Consider the following 18,713-nt stretch of genomic DNA (forward strand, 5'->3'; position numbering starts at 1 on the left):
ATGGATGGCCATACATCCTTTCGAATTCTCATTTGGCTGGCTTGGGAACTGCCCAGGCTTGTGGTTCATACTCACAGCCTGAGCAATCTGGCTCAGCTGTGTGTCTACGAACTTCAGATGGGTGACTATACTTGCACATCTTTCTCAACTTTCTCCATCCTTTGATTGTTCTGCTCCATGAGCTTGTTGGACTGTAGCATGAAAGACTTGAGTATGTCTTCCGTGGTCATCTTCTTCGGATCATTAACCACTCCATCAGTAACTGTGAACCCTGGGGGTGGTTGCAGAGCATTATTGGGGTTCTCATAAGAGAGATTGGGATGCCCCGTGTTCCCGTACTGATTATATCCTCCACCATGAAAGTTGGGGCGTGGATTATTGTAGTACCTATTGTTGCCCCCTTGATTCATATAGTTCACGTCCTCCATACTTCCTTGGGGCTCTTGAGAAGGTTTCCCCATTATCATGCAATCAAATTTCATGGTCAAAGCATCCAACTTGTTGGATAGGGCACTCATAGGATTATGATCTGTAGTAGAAGCCACTCTATGCACCTTACTCCTTTCGTTGCTCCATCCTTCGTCATTAGATGCGAGCTCCTCAATCACTTCCATGGCTTCATTCACTCCTTTCTTGAGAAAATTACCGCCTGAGCTCAAGTTCAACTCCCGTTGTGCTTCAGGCACGCATCCCTTAAAAAATGTAATGACTTGAACTGTCGGGGTTAACCCATGGTTGGGACATCGCTTCATCAAGGTTTTGAATCTCCCCCATGCTTCTCTGATATTCTCCGCAGGGTTCATCTGAAAGGCAATGATCTCATGTTGCCTCTTAATCGCCTCACTGGGGGATAAAACTTTTCTAAAAACTTCTCTTCCATAACATCCCATGTTCTAATCGATCCTGGCTCCAAACTCTCCAACCAATCCTTTGCTGAATCCTCTAATGAGAAAGGAAACAGCCTTAGTCGAACCTGCTCATCTGTAACTCCATTCATCTTTGTTGTGTTGCAAATCTGGATGAACTTGGTGATATGCTTGTTAGGGTCGTCAGTGGATTTGCCCCTAAAAGCAATGTTCTCTGCCATCTGGATTAGTCATCTTTTCAGCTCAAAAGTATTAGCCGCGATGTTGCTATGGACAGTCGGGTTCGTCTGGCCTTGGTATACATATTGATTCTGCACAGGCACAGGTGGTCCGCGGTTAACCTGTTGACGCAACTCCTCCAGCTGTCGTAGAAGCTCAGCATAATTGGGAGGAGGTGGACCGTTGTTACCCTCTTCGTACTCCATCAGAATAGGAGGAACGGGATCAAACAGAAGATGGTCCTGAACTGGTGATCGGATGGGTGAAAGGTCCCTCTGAACTGAGGATGCTCCTATGCGGTTAGGCGAAGAAGCTTGAATTTTCTGTGTGAGTCTCCTATAGGCGTTCCTCTTCCGGTTTGTTGCTTCGATCTCCGGATTGAAAGGTTCTAGAGGCAAGCCTTTAGAACGCGTGTGCATACACCTGAACAAGAAACAAAAATGTGAGAACTAAAAAAAAATTAAAAGAAAAATAAAGCAATAAAATCTGAAGTAGTAATCTTGATTATTATCACGATATCAAGTTATGTAACACAAAAATTGTCCCCGGCAACGGCGCCAAAAACTTGACTCAACTTTATTTTACCCAATTAATACCCGCAAGTTTACGGGGTTATTGTAGCATTTAGCAAGCAAGAGTATATCGTATCCCACAGAGACAATTAAGTGTAAACCTAAGTACCACGAACAAACTTCAACTACTATCCAGACAATCAGGAATTTTGGTTTTGAAACTAACAACTAATGAAAACATGTAATGCAAAGATTAAAATAGAACACTTAAACAAGAAAGCAAGGAAGCAAGTTGTGTAAGATGATGGAGAAATATGCAGAATTCAAGGATCCGATGCACAACTCATAGCCTAACCCAATTAAAACCAATTTACCATTTAAAGTCTCTAGAATTGTTGAATAAATCACAAAGGTGGATTAAACCCCCTCCCGAGGTGAGAAATATGTAGATTAGGTGTAATAAGTGAAGTCCCCTTCTAAATCTTAGACCTAACTCCCAAAGGTTTGATTAGATTAAAGATCCCACTCATAATCTCAACTCTCCCGAGTTTTATTGAATTAAGGTGTGAATTATTCTTCTTTCAAGATTAATTAATTCATCTCCCGATTACTCTAAGAAATCCTAACACTCCCAATTGGTGATCAAGCAATTGATAGGAAAAAGCACAAGAATAATTCAAACAATTACAAGAGCAAGATAAAAACGAACTTAATTGGATTAAAACTATGAATCAATGCATCTTCACCAAGAATTCCACATAAAGGGTTTAGTTACTCATGTTCATGGCGGAAATCAGACAAAAACTAAGAAAAACAAGAGAAACCATGATACGAATTACAATTGGCGGAGGAATCGAAGCTTGAATCTTCAATCTTCTTCCAAGAGTTCTTCATAGAGAAGGAACGTGTGTTTTGCGGCTGGTAGAGAATGCTTTTTCGTTGCCCTAGCTTCTCTCTCTTATTTTTCCCTTCAGAAAAATCGCGTCTGGGCTAAAAAACGTCAGTCAGACGGACCCGGCCGGGTGGAATTATTGCACATAAAATCCACCCGGTCGGGTAGAAGTCTCTGGACTCTTTATGAACAAAATTGGCCACCCGGCCGGGTGGAATTATTGCACATAAAATTCACCCGGCCGGGTAGCTCCCGGCAGTCCGCGCGGCTTTCGTAGATCGGCCATATCTCTCTCATCCGAACTCCGATTGGGGCGTGTGAGGTACCCACGCGAAGCTCTTTCGATGATGAAGACAATGATACTCTCAAAATAGGATTCGAACCCCATATTGATAGGCAGATTAACGTTTGAAGCAGACCCCAGTCATGGCTTGGCTCATTTTAACCCTTTTTTACCTATTTTAACTTCAAACACTTGATAACTCATCAAAGCACCTTTATAGTGAAATATGAACGTAAACTCAAGTAATATGCATTTAAAAACCAATTATCACCACGTTTAACGCCCAATAAAACAGTTAAAATACGAGTTTATCAAAGGGGGACGAAATTGGGGATAGAGAAAAATAGAGTTAATATTAGAGAAAGAGAGGAGGAAGAAGTTCCGGTCAACATCCTGACGATCCGTCTCCAAATCTCGAGTCCACTCAACGAGAGCTCGAATCCTACGGTTTTTATTGCATATTTCACAATGTTTTTAGGCTAAGCTCTCTATGTTGCTCCAAGTTGTAATTTAGGATTTGTAAAGATGTTTTTACACCATTGAAATCATTTGTTTGATACCAACAAGATGTTTAATGTTTGTCACTATGTTTTTGGCTAATAACGTAATGATGTTAATTCCTTTGCTATTGTCTCTTTAACATAGTTTGGGAGTGATTGATTGTTGGTATGCTATAAAATTAGAATTGTTCAGAGGATAATTTAATAGTGGATTAGGTAAGTTCGCATAGTAGATGATCTTTAATTCCCGCGCTTCCGCAGGAATTTAATATCTTCGAAAATTAATTCATGGAACAAGTGTTCAGCTGACTGTGAATTATACGTCGCAAACATGTTCAGTGCACGCGATTAGGTTGATTAATTAATCCCAAATATGTGCTTTTAATATAGGTGTAGAACAATACAAGCCTAGTAAGCAACTTGGAGTGACATATTTCCCCATTCAAAGAGTCCGTCTTTCGTTAACTTGTAGCTTTAGATCATCATTAATTTGTAGAAATCAGAACCTTCGAATCAAGATCATTTTTAGTATGCTTTTCCTTTGTTTTGGAGTTAGATATCCTACGCCTCCCTGTGGATCGGCACTCGAAGTACTACAATCGGCTCTGTATTCTTGCAGATTCGTTGTAATATTAGAGTCAATTTATTAAACTTGATTGATCTTGCATATAATATAAAAGCTCTAAAATTACACATCAAGTTTTGGCGCCGTTGCCGGGGAGGCAACTGGTTATTTAATTAGGATTCTTTTTGGTTTTATTTTTGTATAGTTTTCTAACATTTTAATTTTTTGTTTCAGAGTTGTAGCTAGAAGACTAAGTCGAGCCAACGACTTTAAACAAAGGCGCTAGTTGGGAGGCAACCCAATGAGTTTTTAGTTTTCTTTATTTTCTCTTAATAAATCGAGGGTTTTGTTCGCTCAATTCTTTCCTTCGATGTATTTTTATGAATTGAGTATTTTTGTTTTCTTTTTGTTGTTTTAATTTTTCTTTTTGTAGGAGCAACATGGAGATAGGATTCACATTCGAGCTTAGAAGGAAGCACACCTACAAAGGATTTTTACACCCACCCTCCCACCCGAATGTACTATTGATGTCATGACAAGTTTGGGGGAGTCTTCTTTCCCTTTACTTTTTATGTTCTCTTTTGCATACATTGAGGACAATGAAGCATTCAAGTTTGGGGGATTGTGAATGATTTTTAATGCATGTTTTTGGGTGTATTGCATGATAAAGGTGTTTTGAATCATGTAATTGACGGATGCATGCGAGATCTTCGGCTTTCTGGTTGGGAATTCCTGCTTGATTTTACTTGATCTTTGAAGCTTATGATGGATGGAATTTGTGCATGATTTATTTGAAAGAGCATGTTGTGATTACATCCGATTTCTTGAGTTGAGGAGAGTATGAAAGTCACATGTCTTGTGGAAATTACCTTGGATTGATTTGCTTTATCGAGTTGCGTGCTTGCATTCATTTGTCTTAATGATATGGGAGGATAAGGCACTAGGATGAACTTCATGGCCAAATGATCACATGCCTAGTCCTATACATGATCCCCTAGAAGCCACGTTGAGCTTAATTTCCTATCATTTGTGTAAACACTTAGCCAATCACTTAGCTACTTAAATAAGCCTCATTTTAGCCTCATCGATAGACCTTGCTACTATTTGGGTGCTAAATACAAGTTTGAGCTTTGTGGTTTGAGTTTGAGTGTTGGGTGGTGAATTGTAAAGTGTAGACATTTTTAGACATGATGTAATGTACAGGTGAAAAGAATGAAGTTCTTAGAGAAAAAAAAAGAAACAAAAAGAAAGAAAAAGACGACCTCCAAATTTGCAAGAGTCGAGGTCTTATTTAGAAAAGAAAAAAAAAGGAAATGAAAGAAAAAAAAAGTTGTGAAATAAAGTAAGAGCTTCTATTTGTGTAATATGTAATCTTGTCTAGATTTGATCTCAAGTTTGGGGGAGTGAGAATTTGGTTGTAATATTTTGTTGTTTAATCTTTGGAAGGAAGTTGTAGGAGGGAAGAATTTGGCACTCAAATGTGTAGCTTTTGAGCTCACTATCCATATTTATCCTACCTCATCCCTAGCCCCATTACAACCTTTAATAAAGACCTTGGACCTTATTGTTGATGCACTGTGGATGTTTTGTAAATAGCTTGGTATAGTTAAAGAAGTTTGATTTGAAATCCGCGAGTCTATGTGATAAGTAATGCTTGACGAGCCAATGATGACGGTTTGAGTTGTATGATCACATGCTTGGACTTACTTTGAAATGCACCTTGACTTGAAGTTCTTGGTTGATAAGTGATGGTTCATGATAGTGGGAAATCTTGATTGGAAATGTTGGGGGTTTAGATTTTGTCATTCACGTCCCTATATGATTCGCTCTTATGAAAACATTTGGAAAAACTTTTGTGAGTTGAGCTTTAAAGTTTTGTGTTTTATGTGATCTTGCTCGAGGACGAGCAAGCAAATAAGTTTGGGGGTATTTGATGCGAATCATATTGAACATTTTTATTCCTCTAACTTTACATGATTTATATAGTTTGATGCTTGCAAAAGTATGTTTTATGGTGTAGGAAGAGGAATGAATGGTGAAACGAAACAAAGAATGAAGCTCGGATGGTGAAAAAGTTGTGCAAAATTCCTGCCCGGAAAGCTCTCAAAATGAGGCACCCGGCCGGGTGTATTTTATGCCTAATAATTCTACCCGGCCGGGTATGATGTTTAGAACACGAAAATTCCAGCAATTCCTCAAAATTGGTCACCCGGCCGGGTGAATTTTATGCCCAATAATCCACCCGGCCGGGTGGATCAATTATAACTGCAATATCAGTTAAAGGCGGCAGTTTCCTTTCCCAAGAAGAGAAAAGGCAGAATGAGATTGAGAAAAAGGGGGGAAGAGAGAGAGTGATGTGACGTTATTTTTGGGGAGATTGAAAAAAGGTGATGGGACGGTTTCTGAAGAAAAAGGGGGACGAAATTGGAGATAGAGAAAAATAGAGTTAATATTAGAGAAAGAGAGGAGGAAGAAGTTCCGGTCAACATTCTGACGATCCGTCTCTAAATCTCGAGTCCACTCAATGAGAGCTCGAATCCTACGGTTTTTATTGCATATTTCACAATGTTTTTAGGCTAAGCTCTCTATGTTGCTCCAAGTTGTAATCTAGGATTTGTAAAGATGTTTTTACACCATTGAAATCATTTGTTTGATACCAACAAGATGTTTAATGTTTGTCACTATGTTTTTGGCTAATAACGTAATGATGTTAATTCCTTTGCTATTGTCTCTTTAACATAGTTTAGGAGTGATTGATTGTTGGTATGCTATAAAATTAGAATTGTTCAGAGGATAATTTAATAGTGGATTAGGTAAGTTCGCATAGTAGATGATCTTTAATTCCCGCGCTTCCGCAGGAATTTAATATCTTCGAAAATTAATTCTTGGAACAAGTGTTCAGCTGACTGTGAATTATACGTCGCAAACATGTTCAGTGCACGCGATTAGGTTGATTAGTTAATCCCAAATATGTGCTTTTAATATAGGTGTAGAACAATACAAGCCTAGTAAGCAACTTGGAGTGACATATTTCCCCATTCAAAGAGTCCGTCTTTCGTTAACTTGTAGCTTTAGATTATCATTAATTTGTAGAAATCAGAACCTTCAAATCAAGATCATTTTTAGTATGCTTTTCCTTTGTTTTGGAGTTAAATAGCCTACGCCTCCCTGTGGATCGACACTCGAAGTACTATAATCGGCTCTGTATTCTTGCAGATTCGTTGTAATATTAGAGTCAATTTATTAAACTTGATTGATCTTGCATATAATATAAAGCTTTAAAATTACACATCAATAAACCACGCGATTTCAAGCACCTATGCATTCACTTTCTTTTCAATTCATCACTCACCTTTTTAGCTCATTTTTTCATTTCTTAATCCCAAATTTTGGCTTATTTTCATCCAAACATTCAAAAAATTGATAATCCATGTGTTATGGCCAAATGTTTGGCCTCAATCCGCTGTGTACTAGACGAAATCGAAGCTGATAATCTAAATTCCCTTGAGAAAAAGTTTAGAAAATAGATTTATAGAACAATGAAGTTTCAACCAGTTTCCCCCCTAAAGATTTTCAGTGTTGAAACTTGAAAATCATATTTTCGCAGGAGCGAGTAATAGATGGCAACTGCTTGTGGAATTACCGCAATGATAAATTTGGGTTTGGCTCAACTCCCTCTTAAAAAAACCTACGTCCTTTTTTATATCCATCATCAGTTGAAGCTCCAACCTTGTTTTGTGAAAATCCTTATTCAGTAGAAGCAGCAATTCTCGAGGTATTCAAAAATCGAAAATAATACCAAAAAAAAAATCAGATTCCCAAAAATATAGCCATTTTATTACATTTTTTTTATTTTTTTAAATTTTTTTAAAAAAATTAATCCCAAAATCATCTATAAATACACACATTCATCATCCATTTAGACGAAATTCGGCCACTTATGAATTTAATTATATAATTTTAAATTTTTAGGATTTAAATTATGAAATTTTTAATTTTTAAGACTTTAATTATGAAAATTTTAATTTTAGGATTTTAATTATGTAATTTTTAATTTTTTAGTAATTAGTAATAGTATTTTGGGTATTTTTAATGCATTTTAATATTGTGGAAATGTTTTTATTTAAATTGAATAATAGAATGGTGAGACCCTTGAGCATGTCATTGCGGAAGAGCACGGATGTGGGTGTTGTGCTCCTGCCTAAGAGTAGGGAGTAAAAGTGGGTCCGGGCCCACATACGTGCTCGTTGGCAAGAGCACAGATATGGATGCTGTGACTTATCATTCATATATAGCGTAAATCATTACGTTTACAAGTCTAATCTTTGAGGAAAGCCTGCAAAACTATCGAACACATTGTTCGCATCCTTTGAAACATATTTATTTATCATAGTAATTTACCTTTTCTCAAATTAATATTGTTTTGTCAAATTCACTTTATTTGATTGGATTTCAATGTAAAATTAAATTCATCAATTCTATGATGATGTTAGAATAAATGTTAAAACAATCAAGTACGGAGTATGTGTATTGTATTGTCAACGTATGCACTTTGTAGCGCTAAATCGTGCTACTACACTATTTATGTTGTCATGATTCGGGTGTTTGTTTTCTTCCCCAATTAGATATTCGGCGGTATGAATTTAATCTCTTGCAAAGGCCATACCCAATTAAAAATTAAAAATAAAATATCCATCGTCTATTTAATTTGCATGGTACTGATAATGGATATGACTCCGGGTGTATCTCCTGAGCGTGGAGGTGGGGGGCAGAATTTGTCTCTTTAGGCATCAATCAATCACAATATTATGTATTTTACTCATTCATATACTCGTTTTTTTCTTCTTTGTTTGCGTATTAATTTCTGTTTTTTCGTTCCCTCGCTGCCGAGGTCCAATCTCAATTTTTGCTGCTTTTTATTCCATTCCTCCTCCATCACCGTCTCATGCTCATCAATTTTCTAGTATTCATTTTTTAACTCTAGTTTCAGCTTAATAAAGCCAACCGCGCACCAATTATTCAACTCGTAATTTTCACTCTCAATTTTTTTATTTTGCTATCGTTATTTATGTGTTGGTTTCTTAATCCGGATAATGTAGTGCACTGCAATCCATGTCCTATTATCTCGATTTTCTTTTCCAATTGATTATCATTGCATAACTTGCACTGTTTTATTGATAGAATTTGCTCAACTTTTCATTTCTTTACCCTAATTTGGTTGTGCTTCCTTGTATTTGTTGCCTAATTTCTTAAGTTTTTCCATTTTGTAGGAGTAATTGCTGGTTTTATTCTCTATTTGATTGAAATTTCTTTTCTTTTCTGGTGTGTGTGTTCTTGAAATGTGTGGAACTCTTCTTGTGGATCGCTTTCACACTGCCGTTCTGTCATGTTTTCAGGTTTATCTCACTGATATAGCCCATCACTTTCCATAACTTCACTATCTAAATCATGGATGTCAATGGAGAGGAGATGCTGATTTCTCTTAGAGAAATGGGGGATTCCTATGAGGAGCTACATGAAAACGGCCACCACACCGTCACGAGGCACCCCTCCTACCAGCATAGTAGTGTGCAGTGGCTTGATTTGAGAGTGTTCTATGTTAGAGTGAGCAAATGTGTTGTTGATGATGACTCAACGCCCGAGCACCTCACGCTAAATCACGTCCCGTTGAATCGCGACACTCTCCTAGAGGTGAATGGTGTGAGGACTAGCATATACTCTGATGGTGTGTCCACCCTGTTGAAAAGGGACAGGCTGGATAAGCAGTCCGAAATGATCACGTTTGTGAGCACGGACAGCATTAGGGTGACGGGGAGTGTGAAGTTTGAGGTCTTCCGTGAGAATGTGCTCGTGCTAATGGGTAGGTTAGAGCTTTGCCATAGCAATGGATCTTTAGGGGAGCATAGGCATCAGGGGCAGATTTGGAGCATGAGTTGTGAGTCGGATTTAGTTGCAGGCACTGGATTTCTCAAAGGGAACCAGAATGCGTGTGCACCGGCTGTTGAAGTTTATGTGGCCGGTAGCTTCTCGGGTAGTCCTATAATACTGACTCAGACTTTGCACTTCAGCCACCACAGGAGGAAGCAGATGAGGAAAGGGATGCTGGAAGCTATACCAGAATATGAGATGGCGTTTAGCCATAAAGAGGGTCCGTCCACGCTCACAATGCCGGTATTGATCTTCTCATTTTTTACCTTAGCACTTTGTGATGCATCCATCTGTTTGATTGCTACATTAAAATGGGGTGCTGTTGTTGACTTGCATAAATTTTGGCAATATATTAAACCATATCCTGGATTGCTAGAGGCTGGCACAGGTTTCTATGCACTCTGTGTGTGACCACTTCTTTATATATAGCGTGAGATGTTGCAAAATTCAAGAGGACCAGAAGTGGATAATAGCATATTCTGATTCATTAATCATTAGATGAACACATTTTTTGAACTTAAGCACCTTATCGACTTTGTCTTATCCTCTGGTTTCCTCCTCCAATTCCCCGAATCCATAGGAACTTAGAGCTCGCCTAGTGCGGTTAAGAGGGTGAAGAGTGCAGAGAAATGCACGGCCGAATTGAATTTTTAAATATCTCTGTGACACATAACTCTGCTAAAAAGAATCAAAACTCCTTCTACCTATCTGATTCTCATCATCTTGATTCAAGAAAGCTTTCTATGCATGATCCATGACTTAGAAGTATTTCCACATGATAGACTTCCCCACACTTAATGCAGAAGGTTTTAGAATCCTCAAACTCCATTGGCCAAATCTACTCAACGTTTAGCAAGTGAGACGAAGAAGGAAAATGCCAACCTCTGTACGGAGTAATTTGATATTCATCTCCCTATAATGATGAAACCCAAAGCGAATGAATGTTTATTCAACTCTTTGTGAATTGTGTGTGATCTCTTTTTCTTTGCAATAATTCTTCAGCTGAGGAACTTTCAAGATTATAGGCAAGAAGAGGAAGGGCACAGCAACGCCTATTATGGTATGGAATATTTAGAGGGCGAAGATGGGGAGTTATCGTGGTTCAATGCCGGTGTAAGGGTAGGAGTTGGAATCGGCCTTGGGATCTGCCTCGGAGTTGGGGTGGGAGTGGGGTTGCTGGTTCGGACATACCACGGGACTACAAGAAACTTCACGAGGCGCCTTCTGTAATGAGTTGCTGCAGAATGACTAATCTTACCGCGTTTTTTTCTATGAATAACTGCTGTGGATATTTGCACTCGGGTCTAGCCTAGACTGATGCAGATGCGCACCGTGTTGGTGAATTCTCAACAAAATTAAGTCGATGGCACGAAGTTGGTGCAGTTTTTGAGCAGTTGTTTGCGTTTGATCTAATGCTTGTATGTTGTTTTATGAAATGAGATGTGTAAACTTTGGCTGATGCGTTAATCTTACTTGCTACTTTCATTGAAGCTGTAGAAATTGCACGAGCATCAAAGTTATGTTTATAAATTGAATGCATAAATGCAAGGGCAGAGCCAGGATATGCTGTTGGGACCAAGAAGAAACGTAATAGACTTGTCAAAATTCAATAGTATTTAATTAAATGAGTGTTTACTTTTATTCAGCATTGGATCCCATAAAAATTGAGAATTGATGCATACTGCATTTGTTGTTCTTATGCAGTTAGCACTCGTGAATTAAAGCGAGCAATTAATTTAATCATTTAGCAATTACATTTGGAACTATGTCAAAACTTATCTAGTCTTGTTTTATTTGGTGGTCGCAATCGTATACATCATTTGTATATATGTCTACAATAATAATCCAAACATAAGATATATGAATTTAATTCACACAAGATGACACGCCTATAACAGCCATATTTATTATGGTGTAAAAAGGGAAAGTCACTTGAATATAAAAAAATAGTCTATCTGTCCACTAAAAATTACTCATCATTTAGTTTGTCACCTAATATTTGTCATTATATATTTTTAAATTACTACTCACATTAAATTTTGTGACAATTTTTTTATAAAAGAGTATTTGACTCCCTAACCTAAATATAACTCATCGATTGTTTTGATATGTGCTTTGAAGTGTTTGAACTACTCCATTACCATATAACTCTCTTGTGGATTTATACCCAACTTTTAAAAAATACTACTAATGCATCTTATAAAATAATTCGATCATTTATCCAATGGAGTTTTGAATCAACACTATTTATTTGAATAATTTTATTAACTCAAAAGGTAATATAAATTCTAGTATAAGTAGAATACCATTCAAACGTGTCTAAATAAGAAAATAAATAAACAACTCTATTATCATCATAGTAATTGATTCAACAGAACACGGGGACAGATATGTCATTTCACAGGCGAACGGTCGGCAGCACGCTCCTCTCTCTCACTATAGCGTGCACTCTATTTCCCTCCATTGCTCACTCACAGTGGCAATTCCGTAAAATTTTCAATCTCTTAAGCCCAAATTCAAACTCACTAAATTCAATATTTCATCACCATCATCTCCCTGCACTCGCTCATTTTCATCCTATATCCGTTGTGGTTGAATGCTACCAATCCCTATCAACTAATATGCATATAAATCACTGTTTTGATATCCCAATTATCATTTACACCTCCATTTTTTCAATTAAAATTTAGTCTCGCATTGAATTCAGCCTTTGTGGTATGCACTGACGTCGTCTTCCACACACGCAACAAACTCCGCATTGCCGCGATCTATGGCGGATTCCGGTGACTCCGACGGCGGGAGCGCTTTCACCGCCAAAACTCCAATTCTCCACCAGAAGCTCTACGTAGTCATAATCGTTACCGTCCTGCTCGCGCTGGCGGTTTTCATTCTGGTTTTCATCTTCCTCCGCCGCCGGAGCTGCACGCGCCGCCGTACTGGCGCAAAACGCGGTGCCGGACTCATTCCCCTGGTTAATGAGCCGGATCAACGTGCAGCAGATGAAATTTCGAATGTCGTCGAGAAGAAGGTGTTTGTCGTGGAGAACGTGGTGAAGGCGGAGCAGATTGAGTCGGAGAGTAAAAAGGCGAGCTCGGTGAGCTACGAGTCGAGTACGACTCGAAGCGAGTCGTCGTCGGTGTCAACCGACGGTTTGGGGAGCTTTGGGTGGGGGAAGTGTTACAGCTTACGGGAGCTTCAGACGGCATCGAATCAGTTCTCCGATGAGAATGTAATCGGAGAAGGAGGATACGGCGTCGTTTACTGTGGGGTTTTGCACGACGGATCTGTGGTTGCTATAAAAAATTTATCAAATAAGAGGTAAAATCCACCGACACAATTACTCTTTCATTTAAACCTTGGAATTCTTTGCATTTATTTCCTTGAAAGCTTAAATTATCTTAAAAAAACCGTGTCGCACTGCAACAAATTGTGCATATCGACATAAAAATCAATAGTTACAGTTTTAGTTGCTGTTGCAGATTAATCTGTTACGCTTTGAGTATGCATATGACATCCCTTCTATGCCTGGTTATTCGGCCGGTTCCGATTCTACCCGGTCCGGTTGACCGGGTACCCGGTTACAAATTATCATGAATCTCGGAATCGGAACCGGAACCAGTCGAGTAAGAACCGGTCGGTTCCGATTCTGAACCGGAACTGATTTATAGTTTTAATTTTAATTTATTTGAATAATTCAATATCTAGAAATATAACCATGCCTACAAAATTTAAATAAACACACAAAAATACAAATCAAAATATTGAAAATCTTAAATATTACAGTAACTTTTAACATGAGGTAAAAATATAGTTCTTGACCACTAATTATGTGATTTATGCCCAACTACGTCTCAAAAGTGGTATACAAATTAAGCCTAGTCCACAGATTATGGAATTTCAATTCTTTAATATCTTTATTACATTATTATTCGTATTCACTCAGCAAAATACCTTCCAACAAATAAAACAATAAGAAGGAAAAATGAGTCATGAAATTGATTACTTCAATGATTGAGATATTCACAAAACTAGTAGTTTTATTATTTTTAATTTTCTATATGCTAGCCTATTTTCACCCACGTATATGTATATAGTCTGTGTATATAAAGCTTATAAATCAATATAATTTCAAAGTAGTAGTATTTGATTTTGTCGTATACTACTATTTCTTAACGATATAGATGTGTATCAAAATATACACTATATATGTTCGAAAAAAATTGGATAAACTCTACAATATGTTAGTAATTAAAAGCATATAAAACGAATTTATATTTGAAGCACATTCTTTTGATGTATTTCTAACTCAATTGAATACACAAAAATGAGGAGACATCAAATGAAAAATATGTACTCCATAGTTGCTGGCTCCTTAGGAAGTTAGGATTAATTTTAATTTAAGTAAAAAAACTAAATTTTATTAAAACTAAAATTAAAAATATGAAATTAATATATTATCCGGTTCCGAAATTTTTTAAAAAATATTAGAACCGGTACGGGAACCGGAACCGGTTCTCCGGTTCCTCAATTACCCGGCCGGTTCCGATTCCGGGTACCCGAGAACGGGAGAACCGGTTAAGCTGGCCTAATCCCTTCTATGATTATTTCGTAGTTATATTATCAGTATATAATGTAGCATAAATCATGTCATTGTAAATTGAAAAATGATTTGAAATTGCTATGAAGATTAAAACATTTACTACTACTACTACTATTATGCAATAAATGGTGATGATGTATATAAGTTGGTGTGGATTCTTATAGACCTACTAGGTGATTTTTATCTTATTAATAAATTATAGCAAATATTGTAATTATTGCTTGTCGAAGAGAAACATGTGTTTGGTAGGGATTCTTTGATAGAATTGCATGAAATCACAGCTTTGTGAATTATGTTGAATTGAGTGTGTGGGGAACATAATCTTTTTGTCTTTGTTGACTATGGATTACCGAAAAACAAAGTAATCACTAATCACTAGCTTTCGCTTCTTTTAATTTAATTTAATTTAATTTAATTTAATTTAATTTAATTTAATTTAATTTAATTTAATTCTATTCTTATTTATCTTATGCGGGGCCAACTTTGACTTTACACTTTTCCAAGCGGTCAGTATTATCTATAGATTGTTGAATTGCTTTATCTCATTCTGATTAACTTATCTATATGATCTTTTTTCTCAATCAAGCACCGATTAATTGTGCTTCTTCTTTCTGATTAGTTTTTTTTTAATCTTTACCGTGTTTTATTATATGCTCACATTGTGTTCTGCTCTTGTTCTACTTCTACATTTCATCATTCATGTTATTCACGGGACTTTGGACAAAGTACAATGTTATAGAATGATAGGAGTATGAGAATTGAGATGAGGTGATATATTTGGTTGGTTTTATGTTACCAGTACATATTAGCTTAATGGCATGTGTGTATAATTCTGTAGATATAAAAGTATTTTTATCTTATGCATATTATTGAACAGTAAAGGTTATTAATGGGTATATCCAAATTTGTGAATGTACGCAGTTCTAAACAGCAGTAGAATAGTTAGATAATCAAGAATTGAAAACTTGATATACCATATGTTTTCATCGTTCCCCGTCAGGGGCCACGCAGAGAAAGAATTTAAGGTGGAAGTTGAAGCCATTCGGAAAGTAAGACACAAGAACCTTGTGGGTTTGATAGGTTACTGCGCGGAAGGCACTGAAAGGTCCGTCTGTTCAGCCACTTGTTACCCCTTTTTTTCAGCATGCTTTTATTAAATAAACTAATTTAGTGCTTCCCTTTCAGGTTGCTTGTCTACGAGTACATTGATAATGGCAATTTGGAGCAGTGGTTGCATGGTGATGTAGGCCCTGTCAGCCCTCTAACATGGGGGGTCAGGATGAAAATTGCAGTAGGAGCAGCCAGAGGGTGAGTGAATTTCTACATGCTGCATGCTAAAATCTAAATTCTGCGAGTTACCATAATTGTGCGACATATCTTATTTCCTTCTTGTGGCTATTTCACTACTTGTTTCTGTTTCTAGTCTTCTATTCGTGTTGAATGCACATGTGTTCAATTCTTTCTGCTGTTTCTAACCAATGTACATAACTCCAAGTTAAGTTCTAAGATCCATTATCTTAAACAGACAAGTGATGGGAGCTACCAATGGCTTTTATTTACGTTATTAGGTTTGCAAAGAAAGCTATTTAAAGTGGCAGTTGGTTTCTGTCAATCAACGTTTACAATCTACTGTGCTGTATATCGATAGATACTACGATCTAGTTGTGAGGGCTTCCTAAGATAAAAAACAAGTATTTTCTGTGAAACGTAATTTGTTAAATTGCTCCTATTGTCATTCACGTGTCGACCTCTTTATATGCTTGAACATGTAATATTATTGTGTGCTTAATCCTTGGGTATTTAGTCTTCTATTCTTGTTGAATGCACATGTGTTCAATTCTTTCTGCTGTTTCTAAACCAATATACTACATAACTCCGAGTTGAGTTCTAAGATCCATTATCTGAAACAGAGAAGTGATGGGAGCTACGGCTACCAATGGCTTTTATTTACGTTATTAGGTTTGCAGAGAAAGCTATTGAAAGTGGCGGTTGGTTTCTATCAATCTAACTTTACAATCTGCTGTGCTGTATATCGATAGATACTACGATCTAGTTGCGAGGGCTTCCTAAGATAAAAAAGCAAGTATTTTCTGTGAAACCTAACTTGTTATATTGCTCCTATTGTCATTCATGTGTCGACCTCTTTATATGCTTGAACATGTAATATGATTGTGTGCTTATAATCCTTTGGTATATAGTAGTTGCTTATGTCTAACTAATCAGCATTTTCTGTCTTGGGTTGCATATTGCCATGTTAAAATCTTACATTGGAAGTCAATAATTGTGCATGTCTTTTCTACTAGACAATGTCTTTTTCAAAATAGCTGCTCAAGTTCTACTGTTAAATGTACTAGTATTTACTTTAGTATAATCATGTCTGTGTTACTCTTTGGTACTGTACTAGCTAATTTCTTAAAATTTTGCCAGACTCGCGTACTTGCATGAAGGACTGGAACCAAAAGTTGTTCATCGTGATGTAAAATCAAGCAACATACTTTTGGATAGGAAATGGAATACAAAAGTATCAGATTTTGGACTTGCCAAATTATTGGAATCTGATGCTAGCCATGTCACCACTCGTGTGATGGGAACATTTGGGTTTGTTTCCCTCTGAACCTCACCTGTTAGGAAACAAACAATAACCTTCTTTTGCCTCACAAATGTTTCTTTAATCACCGCAGATATGTCTGCCCTGACTATGCAAGTACCGGCATGCTTAATGAAACGAATGATGTCTACAGCTTTGGAGTTCTACTCATGGAAATAATCACTGGCAGGAGCCCGGTAGACTATTCCAGACCACCTGGAGAGGTGAAACAATTCATCCGTCATTGAAAAATGAACTACGGCTGTAGCTCAATTTATTTTGCTTGATTCCTACAAACTGGCATATTAAACAAGTAAAAGCAATTACATTTTCTTCATTATTTTCCTTCCTTATTTCAGACGAACTTGATCGACTGGTTCAAAGCGATGATAGCAAGTCATCGTGTCGAAGAGTTAGTGGATCCGCAGATCAGTGTTCCTCCTCCCCCAAGAGCTTTAAAGAGAGTATTACTACTTTGCCTGCGCTGTATAGACATTGATGCCCAGAAACGGCCAAAGATGGGGCAAGTTGTGCACATGCTCGAGGCAGATGAATTCTCTTACCGTGCTGTGAGCTACACACCTCTTGTTTTTCTTTGGATTCTTTAATTCTAGCATATTTCGACTATGAGACTGTATTTAATTAAGTATGCATGCCTGGTACCTTTCCCCTTCCTCATTAATATCTGAAGAACATGCTGAAGTGGATATAACATATAAGTGCCATTCATACATGCAAAAAGACTTATATTTGGTACCCGTTAGTCGCTTGTTGAGGAGTTAGATTTGAATTTGGCATTAGGTGGTTCTTTTTCATCAAGATATCAGCTATTTTACTCTACAGGGAACCCGATTTGCTCGTGATACAGCTCCGTTACATCATCTCCAAGCCAGTAGCAGAAATGAAATTCCGTCTGCACAAACGAAAGTGGTGAATGATGGTGGAGAAAGACCAACGGGGAGCTAGATGATCGTATTAAAGATGCATAAAAAGGTATCTAGTTTTCCTCTTGCATTAATGCACGATGCATACGAGTATATATATGAATTCCAAAATTCAACACTGTTTAGACGTAGAACGATATTTTGTCATGCTTAGCTTAGGCAAGTCAGCATTTTCATGGAAGATATTTGCAGGTTTTTTCTGCCAACACCCAATCGTGAAGAAATTTCATTTCGACTCTAAACAAGATAAGTTGGAGAATTTTCTTTTTTAACTTTTCTTCTCCTGCGTCGGCATTTAAAGGTTAATGTGGATATATATATAGTGTGATATTTGTGATCCATGTATTTTCTTCATAATACTCCCCTCCCCCTTTATAGGTGATATATACGCGAGATATAGAAACAATGTACTGTATTTGACAAAACTTTGATTTATTTATATTGTTTTCACAGATTTTGAACTAGTCTATTTTCTGTGTTTTACTTTACTTGCTTTGACAACCTTCTCCTGTGAAAGCTCAAGTTGTAGGAAGGATCCAGAGGCAGCAGTGGGGATTCTTGAAATTTTTTACAAGTATTTTAAATTTCATAATTAGCAATGATAAATAAAAATAATCAAGATTAGCATTATAATTTCAGAATTGAAATGTGATACGGGGGTCTCATCTCATCTCATCTCATCTAGTTAAAGGGGTAATGTTTAGTACTAGTATATTATGATTTCAGTGAGATTCAAGCAAGTTCTCACACATGTATTTTATTTGTTGCTGCCTTGATTCAAACAAGAACGATCTCCTATGTCACACCCTTTTCTTGA

The 18,713-nt window shown here is 37.2% G+C and overlaps 3 protein-coding genes across 4 annotated transcripts; 2 read left to right on the forward strand and 1 right to left on the reverse strand.

Moving 5' to 3' along the window:
* Positions 1-131: 131 nt before the first annotated feature.
* Positions 132-1,087, reverse strand: LOC121788504 (the record flags this gene model as incomplete). Its single annotated transcript, XM_042187161.1, has 2 exons — positions 845-1,087; positions 132-803 (listed from the first exon to the last, which is right to left on the reverse strand). Coding segments are annotated over exons 1-2 (915 nt in total), but the record flags the coding sequence as incomplete, so codon positions are not given.
* A 7,441-nt stretch (positions 1,088-8,528) lies between these two features.
* LOC121788505 (uncharacterized protein At1g01500-like) lies at positions 8,529-11,232 on the forward strand. Of its 2 annotated transcripts, none has more exons than XM_042187163.1 (3): positions 8,529-8,647; positions 9,234-10,008; positions 10,768-11,232. In XM_042187163.1, the coding sequence occupies exons 2-3, from the start codon at positions 9,286-9,288 to the stop codon at positions 10,993-10,995; spliced, it is 951 nt and encodes a 316-aa protein (XP_042043097.1). In that variant the 5' UTR covers positions 8,529-8,647; positions 9,234-9,285; the 3' UTR covers positions 10,996-11,232. The 2 variants fall into 2 exon arrangements, with proteins under 2 accessions (XP_042043097.1, XP_042043096.1); XM_042187162.1 differs by lacking the exon at positions 8,529-8,647 and adding an exon at positions 8,725-8,863.
* A 1,032-nt stretch (positions 11,233-12,264) lies between these two features.
* LOC121788509 (probable receptor-like serine/threonine-protein kinase At4g34500) lies at positions 12,265-18,365 on the forward strand. The gene is made up of 8 exons (XM_042187166.1): positions 12,265-13,083; positions 15,366-15,470; positions 15,551-15,673; positions 16,793-16,963; positions 17,047-17,176; positions 17,312-17,521; positions 17,796-17,945; positions 18,089-18,365. The coding sequence occupies exons 1-7, from the start codon at positions 12,536-12,538 to the stop codon at positions 17,916-17,918; spliced, it is 1,410 nt and encodes a 469-aa protein (XP_042043100.1). The 5' UTR covers positions 12,265-12,535; the 3' UTR covers positions 17,919-17,945; positions 18,089-18,365.
* The last annotated feature ends 348 nt before the right edge of the window (positions 18,366-18,713 follow it).

This window comes from Salvia splendens, unplaced genomic scaffold (assembly GCF_004379255.2).
Source record: "Salvia splendens isolate huo1 unplaced genomic scaffold, SspV2 ctg1061, whole genome shotgun sequence".
NCBI lineage: Eukaryota > Viridiplantae > Streptophyta > Magnoliopsida > Lamiales > Lamiaceae > Salvia > Salvia splendens.